General features: G+C 48.3%; 1 protein-coding gene across 1 annotated transcript in view; it reads right to left on the bottom strand.

Moving 5' to 3' along the window:
- The window catches only part of SYT13 (synaptotagmin 13), a 41793-nt gene extending 25576 nt beyond the window's left edge, over positions 1 to 16217 (bottom strand). Inside the window, exon 1 of the mRNA XM_006046354.4 lies at positions 15896 to 16217. Within this exon, the coding sequence (XP_006046416.3) occupies positions 15896 to 16078 (183 nt within the window). The 5' untranslated portion in view covers positions 16079 to 16217. The remainder of the gene's footprint in view (positions 1 to 15895) is intronic.
- Between the last annotated feature and the right edge of the window lie 1912 nt (positions 16218 to 18129).

The following is an 18129-nucleotide window of genomic DNA, read 5'->3' as shown; positions in this document are numbered from 1 at the left end:
CTGATGGGGTACAGTCCGTGCGGTAGCAAAAGAATCAGACACGACTGAGTGACCAACACTTTCACTTTTTACTTTCAGTCATTCATTCATTCGTTCGACATTTACTAAAACTCCAGATACTTATCAGCTTCAGGAATAACACTGTCCAATCATTCTCTTGTGGCTTTGGCATTTCCAGTGGAGTGGGAACAAGAAACCAGTTAGCACAAAAAAGCAATCCCTTTCAAGACAGGGACAGATGGTGATGAGGTTGTGTCTACTAGGAATCTGAAATCAAGAAAGGCTTCCTGAGCTAAAATTTGAGGGAAGGAGACCAGCTAAATATGCATAGGAGCCCATCAAACATTACCTGGGGGAAGAGTTACAGGGTGGAGCTGGGGGAGTGAAAACAGGATTTCACAACGATTCAGAGACTCTGACTTTTGGTTGCTGCACCCCCCAGCCCCAAATCCAAGGCAGCATTCTGACAAGTGGAGAAGTGGCAGAAGGGCTTTTTGGGTCAAGGCAGCAGCTTGAAAGTCTGCAGTGTGTTCAGAGAGCCATGGGTACCACCAAAGCTTAAAGCCCCATGAGAAGAGAAGGGACAATGAGTGTTGTCATTATCCCCATACTTCTGGAGGACACAGAATTCAAACTGATTTTTAAAATAATAATTCCACCGGGTTGCCATACAGTGGCAAGATCCCTCCCAGAGAACCTTGTAGGTGGTGTCTGCATTGATTCCATCAGTCACATCACAAAACCGGACAGGACAATATAGCTGCCACCTCTCCACCACTTCCTCTGCACCAGATGCTCTGCAAAACGCAACAGACTTTACTGTATTTGATCCTCACACAACCCTAGAGATGAGCATCTACTGTTTTCTTTTTCTATACGGGCTTCCCTGGTGGCTCAGTGGTAAAGCATCATACTAGATCAAATCAGAAAATGAAAGTGGTTTCTAAACAATCAAGCTGTGAGCAAACAGAGGGCTCAACATGTGGGCCCTGACCTTTGCCAATTTGTACACACTCTTCCTGACTCGCTGACTCCCCCTCTCTTATTATTTTTTAAGGTAGGTAACAGTAGCTAATGTTGATTGAGCACCTTATCCACAGGGTTGTGGCAGGAGCAGATGGCACATTCAAAGCAGGTAACTGAGGGGAATTTCATAAAGCAGATATTGACAAAGGTGTGGAAGGTTAAGGAAACTAACAAGTCATTGGAAATATCCTGGGGCCAGGAGCAACTGGGCAATGTTCACATGCCTAGAACTGGCCCCTGGGACGAGGGCACAGGGAATAGACAATGGGGTAGGTTTGGGTGGGATTGGGGGTGGGGGTGCAGGGAGAAGGATCTGGAAAGTGGTTCTGGATGCTTTCCGGCCCAGCACTAATGTTCTGGGCACTGTCCTATCCGAATTAGCTGAGTGAATCCTCGTGCCAATCCAGTGTCAGTGACAGTTAACAGATGGCCACACTGAGGCACAGAAAGGTTAAGTCACCGACCCACCGTCACACAGGAAGTGAGGGGCAGATTGGAGCTGAGACCCGAAGCCCGAGTGCTTCATCCCCTCCATACATCTTGTATGTGAAGTTCAGTCATTTAAAAGAATCACTATAAGGACAACTTAGTTATTCACACTATTTATTAACGCCTTAACCACTTCACGCGCTGCCGCAATTAGCGCGTCCCCCCAAGGCCACCCGTGGGAGTCGCAGGAACCCCATTTCTTTCCAGCGGTAGTGTCAGCCAGAGCCACCCCTTCTCTGCTCCTGAGGAGCCGAGGCCCTGGTGTGCCTCCTTGGGGCGGTCCCTGCAGTTGACATTGCCCAGAGCTCAGGCCACAGCCCAGAGTAAGGGAAGCACACCGGTGGTGTTGACTCTGCTTTCCAGACTCTAAGCCACTGGGACAGCCAGGCTCCCAGCTCAGGGGATCCAGGCCCCTGCCTGATCCTCCTGTGGGCTACAGAGGTTACAGGTTCAAGGCACTCCTCTTTTAGAGTCTCTTGTTTTCCTACAATAAAGAATTTCAGAAACACCGTATGACACTTGACTGCTAGAACGGACATGCAACGATGGACTGGTTCAAATTTGGGAAAGGAGTATGAAAGGCTGTATATTGTCACCCTGCTTATTCAACTTACATGCAGAGTACATCATGTGAAATTCTGGGCTGGATGAAGCACAAGCTGGAATCAAGATTGCCGGGAGAAATATCAACTACCTCAGATATGCAGATGACACCATCCTTATGGCAAAAGCAAAGGGGAACTAAAGAAAACCTTTCATCTCTTGATGAAAGTGAAAGAGGAGAGTGGAAAAGCTGGCTTAAAACTCAATATTCAAAAAACTAATATCATGGCATTCAGTCCCATCACTTCATGGCAAATAGATGGGAAAACAATAAGAAACAGTGAGAGACTTTATTTTCCTGGGCTCCAAAATCACTGCAGATGGTGATTGCAACCATGAAATTAAAAGATGCTTGCTCCTTGGAAGAAAAGCTATGGCCAACCTAGAGAGCATATTAAAAAGCAGAGACATGACTTTGCCAACAGTAGGCTCTGGGAGTTGGTGATGGACAGGGAAGCCTGACATGCTGGAGCCCATGGGGTCACAAAGAGTCGGACGACTGAGCGACTGAAATGAACGGACCTGATGCGACTGCTGACTTACCCAGCTGCTGACCCATCTGGCATTCTGAACATAGCCATCCCTTAGGATTTCTGTTGGATTTGTTCCAGGAACCCTTCAGACACCAAACCCACAGATAAGCAAGTCCCTCATATAAAATGCCATAGAAGAGTCAGCCTTTCAGATCCGTGGATGTGGAGAGCTAGCTGAAACAACTTTAAGTCCGTCAATTACTTACTCGAATTCTGTGCCCTGCCCCTGCCCCCTATAGGCCTTGTGAAGGAAGGAAGGGATGGTTCTGGAACCTTTGACCTTGGTGGGCATATTGCCTTCAGGGTGCCCATGGACAGCTGCGGGACCAGCCCTTCTCAGCTGTTCTTCCAAACCCAAGGAATCTTCAGATCTCGGAGGCCTCTACTCTTTCTCCTCTTTCTGCAGTTTGCAACTTTCCTGATTCAGTTACCCAGGCCATGATGTCAACAGCACCCTTTCAAAGTCTAAAGATCTCCCTCACCTCCTCATTCTTTCCCTGATCTCACGAGGTGAGTCATTGGATGATGCCTGCATCCAGTAGCTGGGCACCACAGAAGAGTCACTTGACAGGGCAGATGGTTCCATAATAAAGTCATGGTCACCAACCTTAAACTCAGTACTTCCCAGAAATCTTACTGTTTCCTTAACTACTCCTTCAAGCTCACATTTTGGAATTTCTCTATCTCCTCTGACTGCCTTCATAGAGAAAAAAGGAAACCAAGAGAACTAAAGACCCTTCAGTTCAGTTCAGTCGCTCAGTAGTGTCCGACTCTTTGTGACCCCTCGGACTGCAACATACCAGGCTTCCCTGTCCATCACCAACTCTCGGAGCTTACTCAAACTCGTGTCTATCCAGTCGGTGATGCCCTCCAACCATCTCATCCTCTATCGTCCCCTTCTCCTCCTGCCTTCAATCCTCCCCAGCATAAGGGTCTTTTCCAATGAGTCAGTTCTTCCCATCAGGTGGCCAAAGTATTAGAGTTTCAGCTTCAGCATCAATCCTTCCAATGAATATTCAGGATTGATTTCCTTTAGGATGGACGAGTTGGACGCTTAGTGTCCTGTTAAGAGACCCATGGAAATGCCCTTCTTCTCTGGACTGATGCTGTGGCCCGTCCAGAGTCTTGTGACACTGTGGGAGGTGTTCCCCTCTCTCCCTCCCTCCAGGATCAGTCCTTCCATCCCAGCCTTGTGCCGCCTTCCCCACACATGAGAGCCTTACCCTAGCTATTTTCGGTCTGTTTCTCTCCCTCTCTCTTGAACATTCATCCTTCTCTTTCAACTGGCTCCTTCCCATCAGATTCCAACAGTGCTCCATAATTTTTTGACCTCTGTCTTTCGCTCAGCCAGGCCCTAGCCCTCTCTACCCCTTGGCAGCCATGCAACTCAGAAGAACTGCCTGTACTTGGTACTGTCCTCCTCCATCACTTTCTACCCCCCTACACCCCTTTCCCAGAGGCCCCATCAGCCCACTGAAGGTCACTGTTGATCTTCAAGGTCACTGAGGATCTTCACTGTTTCATTCTATGGGATTTTTCAGCCTTATCTTACTTGACTTTTCAGTGACTCCCTTCTTCTTCAAAAGTTTTTCTCTTGTCATTATTAGTATTTTGATATCACATTCTCCAGGTTTTCTCCTTCCTCTCTCTCAGGCCACCCCTCCTTGTTTCATGAAACACTGGCATCTCTCAGGACTTGTTCCCAGAGCCTTTTCCCCTCTCTTTGTGATTTCTAACCAGGTGGTCTCAGCCATGCTCATGGCTGGGCTTTCTACTCCCGAATATACATCCCCCCCAGAGGGTGAGCTCCAGACCTGCAGAACCACGTCATGGAGATAGCACAAAGGTTCCTCACACTCCCCCTGCACAAAAGTGAACTCACAACTTAAACTCCACAGCCTCATCCTTGTTTCACCATGTGGCACCACCACCCTAAGTGAAACCCTTAGCTCTTATCCCCAACTCCAACTCCTCCCTCCCTGAAGCCTACAGCCAACTCAGAGGCAAAGCCAGTCAATTTATCTCCTAAACACCTCTCCAAACTATTGCCACAATGACAGTGGTCCAAGCCATCATGGCCTCTCTCCAGAGTTTCCCTGGTCTCCTCACTTCTAGTCTTCTCCCATCCAAGATGGTGCTGCGCCTTAAATCCAACTATGTCACATCTCACTTAAGACCTTTCAGTAGCTTCCATTGCTCTTGGGAAAATACCCCAACACTCCTGTTGGCCCAGAGGTCCTGTGTGGTGCTCTCTGGCCGGACCTGCCTTGCTCACTTGCAATTATTCTCTCCTGTACCCTTGGAGCTCTACCCACTTTAGCCTTCTTTCAGTCCCACCTTAGTGATATTTACTTTTGCCACAGGGCCTTTGCACATACCCTATGCCGAGAATACTTCAAGTCCTCAACTCCAGTACCTTTACTTAGTAAATGACACTAACTTTATGCCACAGGGGTGTGCAAGACAGTTCATTTGGGGTATGGGAAGAAAATAACAGAATTTCATTTTATAATTTATTTTTACATTACTGTTTTAAAAGGTCCATTTTGTGTATGTTTTATCATGTACATGATATAACAGTAGAGCAACACATACATATAACATATAAACATACATATGCTTTGCAAAGAATTGAGTATGTATGTATAAAGGGTATATATTTTAGGCTCAAAATTCTTTACTAAGTCTCCAAATATGTTAAGATCAGAGCACTAATGAGTTATCACTTCTTGAGAGAACTCTTACCTACCTTACCACACCTAATACCATTAGATTTATATCCATTTGTACAACCGTGTAATGAAGCTCTCTACCCCGAGAACATGGTCAAGGGTGTTGTCTGCCTGGTCACTTTGGTGTCCCTAGTTCGGACACGACTGAAGCGACTTAGCAGCAGCAGCAGTGTTAATTCAGGGTCTTGCATATAATAGGTGATCAAGAAGTCTTTGGTTTTGGTTTGTTTTGCTTGTTGTGCTTGGTTTTTATTGATATACTGGAGTACAGTTGATTAGGACTTCCCTGTCGGCTCTGTGGTAAAGAATCCACCTGCCAAGGCAGGAGACACACGTTTGATCTCTGGGTTGTAAAGATTCCCTGGAGAAGGAAACGACAACCCATTTCAGTATTCTGGCCTGAGAAATCCCATGGACAGGGGAACCTGGCGGGCTACAGTCCATGGGGTCACAAAAGAGTCAGACACGACTTAGCGACTAAACAACAGCTGACTAGCAATGTTGTGTTAGTTTCAAGCATACAGCAAAACAATTCAGTTATACGCATTCGTGTATCTATTCTTTTTCAAATTCTTTTCCCATTTACATTATTACAGAGTAAGGAAGTATTTTTTGAATGAATGAATATCCTAGGATTCAGTTATATCTAAAGGATTCAGATATACCTAAACAAATACCTTAAAGGCTTCAGAGATACCTAAAATATACTGAATAGAGAGACCAGGCACTGAATGTGTTGGGTGTGTTCAAAAGTATTGTCTCATTTAGTGTTTAATATTACCGTGGAGAACCTTATTGCTATCACCTCTGTTTGTTGGTGAAGAAAGCAGGATTCAGAATGGCCAAGGTCATTTAGCTGGAAAACACTGGAAGTTGAATTCAGGTTTAGGGGCTTTCCTGATGGTCCAGCATTTAAGAGTCTGCCTTGCATGCAGGGACACCGGTTTGATCCGGGAAGATCCCCTATGCCACAAAGCAGCAAAGCCTGTGCTCCACAGCTGCTGAGCCTGTGTGCCCAGAGCCCATGCAGTGCGCCCTGCAATAGGGGAAGCCATCACAAGGGGAAGCCCATGTACCACAAGAGAGTAACCCCTGCTCGCCGCAACTAGAGAAAGCCCACGTGCAGCAATGAAGACTCAGTGCAGCCGTAAGATAAATGAAATTGTAAAAAGAAAATAAATTCAGGTTTAGAGTGTAAGTCTAATTTGCTTCCTATTACATCTCAGCGATTTGATCAAGAAGTGAGCATTTTCGTTCTAAGAGGCAATTTCCTCTCTTACGTGGTCTCAAAGACTAGACTGTTCTTACTTAAACTCATTCTGGTGAATATCCAAATACACACAAGTCTACCAAGTAGTGGTTACCAACGAGATACCTACGCTCTTCTTCACTCCTTTCCATCCTCTGATCCTTTGTCTCTCTGAGTTTGGTAATGAGGCTGTTACAGGAAGAGCAATAGTCATGTTGCTACTTAACAGATTCAGCCTACTCGAGAGGTAGGCAACTTATTAGATGATGCATCTGCAGGGAATATGCCCCAAAGCCCTGAGACCACGCTGATGTTTTCCCACACAGTTTCGTCTCTTCTCGTGCCATTGCTGCCTTCACCGTATGTCTCTCTGGGAGCCTCACCCTTTCTTTGTGAATTGACTGTGCTGGAAACAAAAACACAACCTAAGGTGCTTGGGGGGTGCACTGTGAGAAAGGATGGGGGTTCGGATATGAAACACAGGCGTTTAGAGCTCACTGAAGTTATTCTCAGCTTCATTCTGCAACTGTTTCCTAATAAGTCTAGTTGCCCAACCAAACCACTCTTCCCCAACCTTCTCATCTTCAAATGCAGTTCTCTTGAAAACATCGTTCTTTATTTCTTTTTTTTTTTTTTTTGGCCGCACCTCATGGGAAGGATCTCAGTTCCTCCACCAGGGACTGAATTCAGGCATAGCAGTAAAATAATCTAATCCTATCCACTAGACCACCAGGGAACTCATGTAAGTATCAATCTTAATTCTGTTTGAAAAGCAGTCTTCACTATCCTGCCTCCATAACTCACATCCCTTCCATCAGGCTACTTTTAGCAGCAAGTTCAAAACTGTGTGGTTTATAATGATTTTCCAAGTAAAATGTGCTCCCCCGGGATATTATCTCGTTGGTCTTTGCAACAGGAGATTTTTTAAACTGTTTCCAATGTCAGCTGTGTGAACCGATGCTTGAAGGGCAGGAAGACTCCATGCCCTCCAGGCTTGTCTTGATTCCCTGCCTTGTCACTGGGGGTGAGCACAGAGATTCTTCCACAAGCTCAGCACCTTCTCCTGCATTTATTTCTGTGCTTGTGATTTTTATGTTGGCTGCAAGCAGAGGCGGTGGCCCCGGGAGTCTTCTTCCCATTCATCTATCCGTCCATCCAATGACTCATGCAGTCATTCAGGATTTCTCCTCACTTCTCTTGCTCTCTGCCATCCTGCTCAGTTTTTCTATGAAGGAAAAGTACGTCTTGGATTAATGAGAGGAGGGTGGGCGGAGTCAATGAAATATATCAAAGTACCCTAGGGTCTCCGCCAGATGGGTTAAGACTCAATTTCACAGATTTTCCATGGGACGCTTTTCCCCTTTCCTCTTATTTGTATATGCATGTATACACATTCACATCCACGTGTGCACATATTCCTATATGTAACCACCCCTCATTCTTTGACTCTAATCTGTTCATGGAAACAAGCCTGCCGGGCCAGTGAATTTCAGAGAGCAGTCACTGGCATTCCACTGTTTTAAATGGGAAAACATTAAAATGCATTCTGAGTCCACCCCAAACATCAGTCAGGTTCCCAAAATATCACTGTAAATCACTGCAATGCCCTTAAACACCATGTAAAACTCTCCTAGGAATGTTCTATAATATGAATCAATTAAAACACCCTTTTCTTAGTTAGCACTTGGGGAACTCCTCGGTGGGAAGGTCTATTTTTGTGCAGTGAATAGACATGGTAAGCGATCAAGGCTCCTCCTCCTGGCATCACATTGGCCCAGTGATGCCAATGTGAAGAAATGTCGCTGAGAAGTAGTAAATGCCACCTCAACTGGACCTGAGTTTCTAGAACCCCCAGGAACCTAGGTGAAGCAGATTGGGACCCTTGAGGGACTAAAGTTTGGGGGGAAAGGATAAGGAAGGTGACGATGATAACACGCACAGGGATCATCCACACAGAGTCTGCTTTCTCCCTCTGACTCTGGGGTGGTTGGTCACTTTTCAGCTTGTCTCCTTTCTTTGTCTTCTGGGTCTGCAGCTTCCCCATCCTACCGCTCTCTCCCCTTCCTTCTGCCTCCCGCTTAAGCCCGTCTGATTTCTAGTTCGGGTGTTTCTCCCATTGTGCTCTGTTGGTCTCTCTCTTTTTATTCCTGTACTCCAGGCACAAGAGAGTAATCTGGGCCAGTATCTGAAAATCTAAAAATGTCAAAAGATGTAGCAGCATTTTCTGCTGGAGTGAACAAAAGGTGCTAGTGAGTCGTCAATCACATGAAGAGAGGAGCCATGAACCTGAATTACCTACATGCTGAACCAGAGGAGAAACTAGAGAGGGAATAAGATGGGACAGGTCTGGGACCTGTCACTGAGAAGGACTAATGGATACAGATCAAAGGTCCGCAGTATGTTTCAAAGAGCCTAGCGCTTCCAGTGGGCATATGCTCATCTCCCTGAAATAATCCATGCTGATTTCTTGATGCAAAATTCATACTGTCTTCCCTGTTACTAAGCAACCAGCCCAAACATGTTTACTGTGTAAATTTCTCTGGAGGGCCTGGGGCTGCACCCAGTGCTCGAAGCATGAAGGATGCAAGAGGCACAGAAGCCAGCCAAAGCTTTGGGAAAGGTTTTAAACTGACCTGCAAAGATCCATATATTGTAGACACTTTTAGGCCATACCTGGGGAAATGCAGTGGCTCAAGTAAAATTTTGACTGTTTTTTTCCTGCTAATCTCCAGCCTAGTGGTCAAAGATGTGGACTCTGGAGCCCGACTTCCTAAATGTGATTCCCAGTTCTGCTACGGAATAAGTTGCTACAGAGTAAGTTCCATGTGTAAAATGGATGCAATAAGTATGCATATATCAGGGCTATTGTGGGGATAAAATTAATATGATTAAAGAGCTTAGAATAGTGCCTGGCACACAAGAACTCAATAAACCTTAGCTATACTATCACTATTCTCTATTACTCTATGGAAACGGATATACTTTTTGTTTGTTTTTAACAATAGGAGAGTTTATCAGCTGGGAGATCAGCTAAGAAATCAATTCTTTAAAAGGATTGAGAATCCAAGGTCAGGCCTTCCGGCAGTCCAGGGTCAAATCAGTTCCAGGAGTGGGGTTAGCAATTTATGTTGGCCTCCTGTGATCACTGAAGTACCGGGAGACCTTGTCAGGGCAGCCAACAAGAACTAGAGACAAGCCCTACTTTGGGGCAAAGTTGGAGGTGCCTATCCTAAGGGTCTCCCATGGCCCCCTGTACCTCACCTGTAATATGGTTAATGACAACTGCTGGCTTCATTGTCTGCTTCCTCACTTATAAGGAAGAGCATACACCTGTCTTTTTGCCGCTATGTCCCAGTGCCTAGAATATGTTCATTAACCTTTAACGAGTGAATTTATTAGCTGCTGAAATGTAGCACTGGGGCTCTGATGCATCCTCTCTGCCAAGTCTACATTCAGACAAGTACTCTGAGAAGACGTTGCTCCAGTGGTCTAAGGAAGAGGAAAACAGGCAGGAGCATTAATCAGGCTGTGCTGATGTTCCCCAGGCCCTGGTCTGAGGGAGGAGGCAGCTGCAGGAGTAGCAGCAGAAAGCAGACAGGGCCAGGGGATGGTGAATAACAGACCACAAAAAGGAGGGCGTGTCTTGATGACAGCCCCCAAATCCTCCTATTAAAAAACACTGGCTTGATACTAAAACAATATTCATAAACATTACATCACAACTTGACAGATAAGAACTTTACTGAATTATAACTACATTCAGAAAAGTACACAAATCATAAATGTAGAGCGGTATATGCTTTCTTTCATAAAGTGGACACAGCTGTGTGATCAGTACCATGTCAAGAGGCAGAGATTATAAACAAAAGCTCTATAAACAGAAACTTCCCCACTCTGCCCCAGGCATTACCTGTCCCCAGTGGAAACCCCAGACATAAATGGGCTTGATTTCAAATCGAGTGGAAATGGAATCTTAACCATGTGCACTCCTGTGTACCTTTACTCTCTTCTTCAGATGTTCTGATATGATTTAAATCAAAATATACATTGACTATCACGTGCCTATTATCTACTGGATATCGTCAGAGGTACAAGGAAAATGAAACACACTTCTTAATCTCAGAGAGAGGGAAAGACACTACTATACATATGTTGCTTGATAAAAATACAGCACATATTTAAATTATTTCTTAAAAACATCGAATCTATTAGGTGTTTGCTCTGGTCAAAATGTTTATGCCCCCCGAAAAATTCATATGTTAAAACCTAACCTGAAAGGTGATGCTATTAAGAGGTGGGGCATTGGGGTGAGCAGCTGTGAGGGTGAAGCCTTCATAAAAGAGATTAGTGCCCCCATAAAAGTGACAGAAGAGAGCTTCCTGCCCCTTCTACCCCATGAAAAGTGAAAGTGAAAGTCGCTCAGACGTGTTCGACTCATTGTGACCCCACGGACTATACGGTCCATGGAGTTCTCCAGGTCAGAATTCTGGAGTGGGTAGCAGTTCTCTTCTCCAGGGGATCTTCCCAACCCAAGGATCGAACCCAGGTCTTAAGCATTGCAGATGGATTCTTTACCAGCTGAGCCATCAGGGAAACGCAAGAATACTGGAGTGGGTAGACTACCCCTTCTCCAGCAGATCCTCCTGACCCAGGAATCGAAACAACCAGGGTCTCTTGCATTGTAGGTGGATTTTTTACCAGCTGAGCTACTGGGGAACCAGGTGAGGTTACAGCCAAAAGTCTAGGAAGCAGGTCTTCACCAGATACTGGGTTGGCCAGAGCTTTGATCTTGGACTTCCCAGCTTCTAGCTCCATGAGAAATAAAATTTTGTTTATAAGCTACCCACTCTGTGGTATTTTGTTATAATAACCTGAATGAACTAACACAGTGTTCCATCAAAAGTCACTTTGCTTTTTAACTCTGCTGGAAAGAAGGTAGGATTTTAGAGTTTGGTAGTAAGTAGCAGTGGGAGCTGGGAGATGTGGATAGAAGAGATGTGGGGACCACTGCCTTTGACCACATGTTAGCTTTAAGGGGACAGCAGCAGGGTTACTCTGGGAACCTCTGAGATGCATCTGAGAAGATTCACATAAGGGGACAACAAGATAAGCGCCAGATGGGAAGAAAAATCACACACTGAAACTAAAGCCTTCTGAGAACAGAACCCAAGTCACGCTGAGGCATCAGGGGCACTGAGCTGTGGGGAAGGACAGCTCCCCCGCTTGCTCAGTAGTCATGTAGGTTCACCAAAAGGAGGGCTTCGTCTGCAAGGACCCAGAAATGCAGTGAGTGGCAGCCTGTGCAGACAAGCATGAAAAGGAAATTCTGGGGGACGGAACCAATGGGTCTTGCTGTCTGTCACTAATAGGTTCAGCAGCAGCAGTGAATTAAATGATCACACACACACATCCCGCATCTGACCCTCCGCTGTCTCGTGGCTCAAGCATTCGGCCATCACTGCATAATAACCAAGCTTTGAAAGCTGGGCTGATAACAGAGAACGAGGTCCCAGGTGATCCTAGGTCACAAGGATGGTGTAGTGAGACTGAATCCCTCTCCCCCTCCATAAAGGACGGCACACAAGGGGCGGAGGGGGTGAGGGATTGTGTAAGAAGGCAGGAAAAGGGTCCACGATGTACATTTCGGAAAAAGCAAGAAAAAGAATGAATTGAAGCCAGCTGGAGGCATGAACAGCAGTGAGAGTTTGCACCTTGGCCACCTCCCACTCGGCAGAGACATTGGATGAGTTTCTACAGTTGTTTAGAGAAGCCTATGGTACCTCCTCTGAGTGCCTGAAAAAGCAGCAAATAAAAGACACAGGACTACAACAGTCCACCTAATAAAATCAATCTTGGAAATAGCTACACATGTGCCTCTTTATTCTTTCATTAAATAAAAGGATCTCATGGGAGATTTAATAAGTGCATAATTTAGAATTAGGGATGAGCATAAACACTATCGAAAAGCTGTGAGGTACTCTGAAACTACCCGTGATTTCCCTTGAGGACCAAGTCACAGGTATTGTTCATATTCCTGTGACGTGTTGTTTATGCTCCTATTTACAGAAAATGCTAAGTTTCAGGTAGAGGCTCATGAAAATGGAGTTTTTTTCTCTCCAAGACCATGAACCCCTTCCATTTTAGCTACAGACTCCCTGTTGGGATCTGTGGATCTCAGGTGAAGAACACTCAAGGAAAACTTCAAGTTCTTTTCAAAAGCACTATAAACTTCAGCTGACCACTCATGGCCAGAAATTAGATTCCCCAGGCATAGCTAAGAAATCCAAGGAGTTTTTTCCAGCAACCACAACCAGCAACTTACAGAGACACCCCAGTTCTCCTGGTTACAGGAATCCAGAACCCTCTTCCCCAGCCCCAATGCCCTCTCTGTTTAAGAAGCATCTTCTGAGAAGCTTCCTTACCAGACTCTTCTCCTCTTTGTCGACATGTGCCAAGCCCCTCGCCCTGCTGCCATCTGCCCTACCACCACCTCCCTTTACTTTTTTTGAAATGTCAACATGCTGTCTTTTTTCTCTGTGTACTTTATCTGGGTCAGCGGCTGAATCAGTCTGAGCACAATGGCAGCCAAACCAACATTGTGAGATCTCAACTGCATCACGTTCACACCTACAGATTCACATCCAGGTGCCCAAATCCTTGTCACTGAGGGAACCAAGTGAGGGATGTGAATGGATGGGTCTCACGTATCAACAGGGGCTTCCCAGGTGGCTCAGCATCAAAGAATCTGCCTGCAAGGCAGGAGACACTGTTTCGATCCCTGGGTCGGGAAGATGCCCTGGAGAAAGAAATGGAAACCCGCTCTAGTATTCTTCCCTAAACCATCCCATGGACAGAATTAGCCTGCCAGGCTACAGTCCATGGGGGTCACAAAGAATCGGACATGACTGAGTGACTGAGCACGCACATATCAACAAGCATTTATTGTGACCCTGTGAGCCAGCTCTGGGTTGCAAAATATATCTACATTTGAAGAAATAACTCAGACAATAATCTCCAACGGCTGGGCGTGGGATGCCTTAATATTAGTCAATAATTTCTCATTGGGCACCTACTAGGTTTCGGACACTGAGTAGGTGCTGGGAATGAATATTGTAAGTAAGCAGATATGAAAAATCACATCCAACTGTCACAAACGCTACAAACAGAAATAAGAAGGCATAGTATGGAGGGTATAATGGGGGAGGGGGGCTTTGTTACATGTGGCCATGGGCAGAATCCTCCCCCTGAAGAGGTGAAATGCAAACAGAAGGAGACCCACAGGATGAGGAGGAGCCATCTCTGTGAAAAGTCAGAGGAAAATGGGAGGGGTTGGCGTCTTCAAGAAGGATAAAAACCCAGGGGAGCTGAGACCTCCCGTGATGGGGGGCACTCACATGAGCTTGGCTGGAGAGGCAAACACAGGCCACATCAGACAGGCAAGACCGTGGGGTGGAGTGGCTCACAGCACAGACTCCAGAACCAGACCAGCTTAGAATCAGGCTCGGAAACTTCTCGGGCTGTGTGGCCCTGGGCAAACTCACCCACCCTCTCTGAACCTACATCTGTCATTGAGTGGCTAATTGCATTATGTGTAAAGCACTTAGAGCCCAGCCCCGGGCAAGTGCCAGGCTACAGTGTGCTGTGGTCTGTTCAAAAGCTCATTGAGAAGCTGGGGAGGATTTTAAGCCCAGGAGACGCAGGATCTGGTTTGTCTTTAACAGATCATTGGCCGCTGCTTGGGCTACTGGTCCTCAAGAAGACAAAGAGCTGGAAGTGATCCCGGAGGTCACTTGCACCAACATCGGCCCCAGTGATTCTTTCTGGGAAGGGGCGGGGGTGGGGGGCAGACAATGCCTGAAGAGCTGCCACGGAGAAAGGCAGAAGAATGAACGGCTGTCCCTCAAGTGTGCCGAGTGGGAGAGGAGGTTGAGGCCTCCATGTTTGGAGAAGAGCTTGTCCAGCAGCCCCCAACCGTGGACCCCTGCACAGGCCCCGTGGGGAGCCCGCTGCTCCCATTTCAGACGGCCCTGGATCCCACACCCCCCGGCCCAGCTGGCCCCGGATCCCAGCCGGCACCAATGTCACTTTGCTGGGATCCTAAGTCCCTCAAGGACAGCAGCCATTTCCTTCCCTTCTCACAGTGACTGACAGGGCCCCCGCAGCTGGGCCTGAGCTTTTGAATAATTGATTGGCAAAAGGAAGGCGGGGGCACGGCTCTGTAGTGCCGCTCCTGAAACTCTGAGCCCTGGAAGGAATCGAGCGGGCCCAGGGAAGTCGTTAAGTCACCTCCCTCTTCCCCAGGGGGGGCCTGCCTTCCTCCAGTCTCTCTGGCCAGACCCTCCCCCCCAGATCTGCAGAGGACTTAGCCTCTGCCACTTTGGGGATATGTACTGGACTTCACAGCCCACGTAGGGCAGTCCTTCCAAACCTTTCTCAGACCCCCTTCGGCTGCAGTGTACAATGGGGACCCCACCCATTTTCTGCCCAGAGAGGCCCTGGGGGACGAGCTCATGTGGAGATAAAAGCCCTCCCGTCTCCAGAGACATCTGCAGCCACATCGGTGGGGAGTGGAGCGTTGGAGGGGGGCTCAGAGCTACTCCCTCAGGCTGGCTGGAGCTGAGGGCTGCTAGCGGGGGTTGAGGGTCGCTCAGGCCCTCCATACTCACCTGTCTCTCCAGACCCCAGCACCCCCAGCCCAACCGGCCCTCCCCCGCTCCCACTGCAGCCCCCGGCTGCCACCCCCTCTCTCCCTTCTCAGCTCGGTCAGTGAGTTCCCCTGCGCCAGCGGCACAACGGGCCCACTCTGTTCTCTATCACCCTTTCTCTTCTCCCCAGTTCCTGGAGCTTCTCCTTCTCGGTCATTCCCCTCTTCGTCTCCCCTAAGCCTCGCAGCCCCCTGCCCCAAACCCTCACAGCGTCCCTGTCTTATTACTCACCCCTCCAACTCGCCTCCCAGCTCCGATTTCTATCTAAGCCCCCTTTCCCACTCACTCCCATGCTTGCGCCTTAGGCTTGCTGGCCCCTTTCCTCCCGTACCCTAGCCGCCACCACCCCACCCCCCAGGCCTTTGGGACCCCCCGCCCCCGCCCCAGGGCCTCTGAACACATCCGCTGTCCAAACACGTCCGCTGTCCCCACTCCCAGCCGGGCTCTGTTGCGCAAAGAAGAACGCCAACCATTCCTTCCCATCCACTCCCCCCGCCGCAGCCGCCAGGGAGACACCCCACCCAAGCCCCGGGGAGGCCGAGGCCCACGGCCGCTCACCTGTTGGGCGGCCCGCAGCACGCTGGGCTTCGCCTTCTCCGGGTCGGGCTCCAGGTCTCGCTGCAACACTCCCTTCTTGGGGTGCATGTGCCGGCACAGGCAGGTGACCCCGCACAGCGCGAGGATGCTGGTGGCCGTGCCCAGCGTGGCGCCCAGCGCGATCACCGGCACCGACAGCACCATGGTGCCCCGCTTCCCCGCACCGGGCTCGGTCCCGCCGCCGCGCGCCTCCACGCCTGGGGTCCAGGCGCGCCAGCCGCTCTCCAGCCGCCGCCGCCGGAGGGGCGGAGGGGCGGAGGGGTGGGCAGGGAGGGCGGCCCGAGGACGTCAGAGCGGGAGGCTGGACCCGGAGCTGGCTGGTGCGGCAGCGCGTCAGCCCAGCACGTGACCCGACCCCCCACCCCGGCCCAAGGCGGATCCTCTCAGGTGGAAGGAACCTGAGCGCATCGTCCTCTCCTCTCGAGTCATCCTTCATGCTTTAGCTTTAGGTAGGACTCTTGGGTTCAAGAACAGGAGCTCGCCAAGGTCACACTGTGCGTTAGGTTAGCCGGCAAACCAGGACTCAAACCTTGGCCTGCAGCTCTGTCTGGATAGGGGGTTGTTTTACCAGACTACTAACTGGTGCAGAGAGCCCTCTCTGTGGAAAAGACCCTGATGCTGCGGGGAAAGATTGAAGGCAAAAGGAGAAGGCGGCAGCAGCTGATGACACGGTTAGATAGCATCATCAACTCAATGGACATGAATTTGAGCAAAGTCTGGGAGATAGGGAAGGACAGGGAAGCCTGGTATGCTGCAGTCCATGGGTTTGCAGAGTCTGAAACGACTTAAGGGCTGAACAAAAAAGCTTTGTTCACCCTCTGGCCAAGGAGGCATTGGAAAATCGAGGCCTGCATGAGCTTTTTCAAACACAAAAAGCTGGAGATTTCCCATCTCCCAAACTTGCCATGTGTTTACTTCCAGGGAGAGGGAATGGCGACCAGGGACAGGGCATTGATGCTGTGTCTGGGGTTGAGACTATACCTCTCTTGTCCTGGAGAGGATGATTGCAGTGATTCTTTTCACATCTGTCTGCACTTCCTTAGCCATGAGATTGGCATGTATTCTTATCTCCATTTACAGATGAGGAAGCCTAGACTCAGAGGGGATGTAGGGCAGGTTGAAAAATCCAAACTCAAGTTTGCAGGTTTCAAGTCCACATGCCACCCTAAAGGAAAGGACTTACCATAGAAAGATAAAGAGTATCAAATGCAGCAGCTAGGATTCCATGCTTTGATCCAGAGAAAGAAATTTAGTGTGCTTAGAGTGAGGGAAAATTAGAATTCTAGGCATGAGGAGGGTTGTCTCAGATCACAAACAGGGCTTTCCAGTGATTTTCATTATGTGGAATGTTTCATTTAATTCAGCGAGCATTTGCTGTGTGTTGGTGGTGATTTCGTTCCAAACAGGGCTCTAAACTTCCCATGAGGCTGATGACTCCCAAATCTATGATCATTCTAGCCAGACCTTTTCTGTCGAGATGCAGACGTGACCAACATCTGATAGCTCCCAGTGTTTGTTATCCACTTCTGCATAATAGACCCGTAACTTAGTATATCAGAGGGCTTCCCAGGTGCCTCAGTGGGTAAAGAATCTGCCTGCAATGCAGGAGACGTGGGAGACATAAGTTCAATCTCTGAGTTGGGAAGATCCCCTGGAGAAGGAACCCAGTCTACTATTCTTGCTTGGAGAATCCCATGATTCTGGCCCCATGAGCTACAGTTCATGGGGTCGCAAAGAGTTGGACATGACTGAAGCAACTCAGCATGCAGCGGCTTAGAACAATTCTTTTGTGACTTCTCAGGTGGTTTGTGCATTGACTGGGCTCAGCTGGGCAGTTTTCCTGCTCAACATGGTATCCCCTGGGACAACAGTCAGCTGGGCTGGAACATCCACGATGGCATACCTCACGGCAAGTGGTTGGTACTGGCTATTGCTCAGGGCACAACTGGGCTGTGTATGGAGCACTTGGGTTCTTCCTTATGCGACTGGAGCTTCTCACAGCATCGCAGCCAGCTTCCAAGAGGAAAGAAGCAGAAATTGCCAGTTCTCTTAAGGCCTGGGTTTGTCAGTCCTAGAATATCATTTCTTTGGTTAAAGCAATCGTCTCCTTCTAATCCTTTCTCTCAGTTCAGTTCAGTCACTCAGTCATGTCTGACTCTTTTTGACCCCATGGACTGCAGCACACCAGGCCACCC

Source organism: Bubalus bubalis, chromosome 16 (genome assembly GCF_019923935.1).
Source record: "Bubalus bubalis isolate 160015118507 breed Murrah chromosome 16, NDDB_SH_1, whole genome shotgun sequence".
In the NCBI taxonomy this organism is placed as follows: Eukaryota; Metazoa; Chordata; class Mammalia; order Artiodactyla; family Bovidae; genus Bubalus; species Bubalus bubalis.
This window is presented reverse-complemented; position numbering and strand designations above follow the sequence as displayed.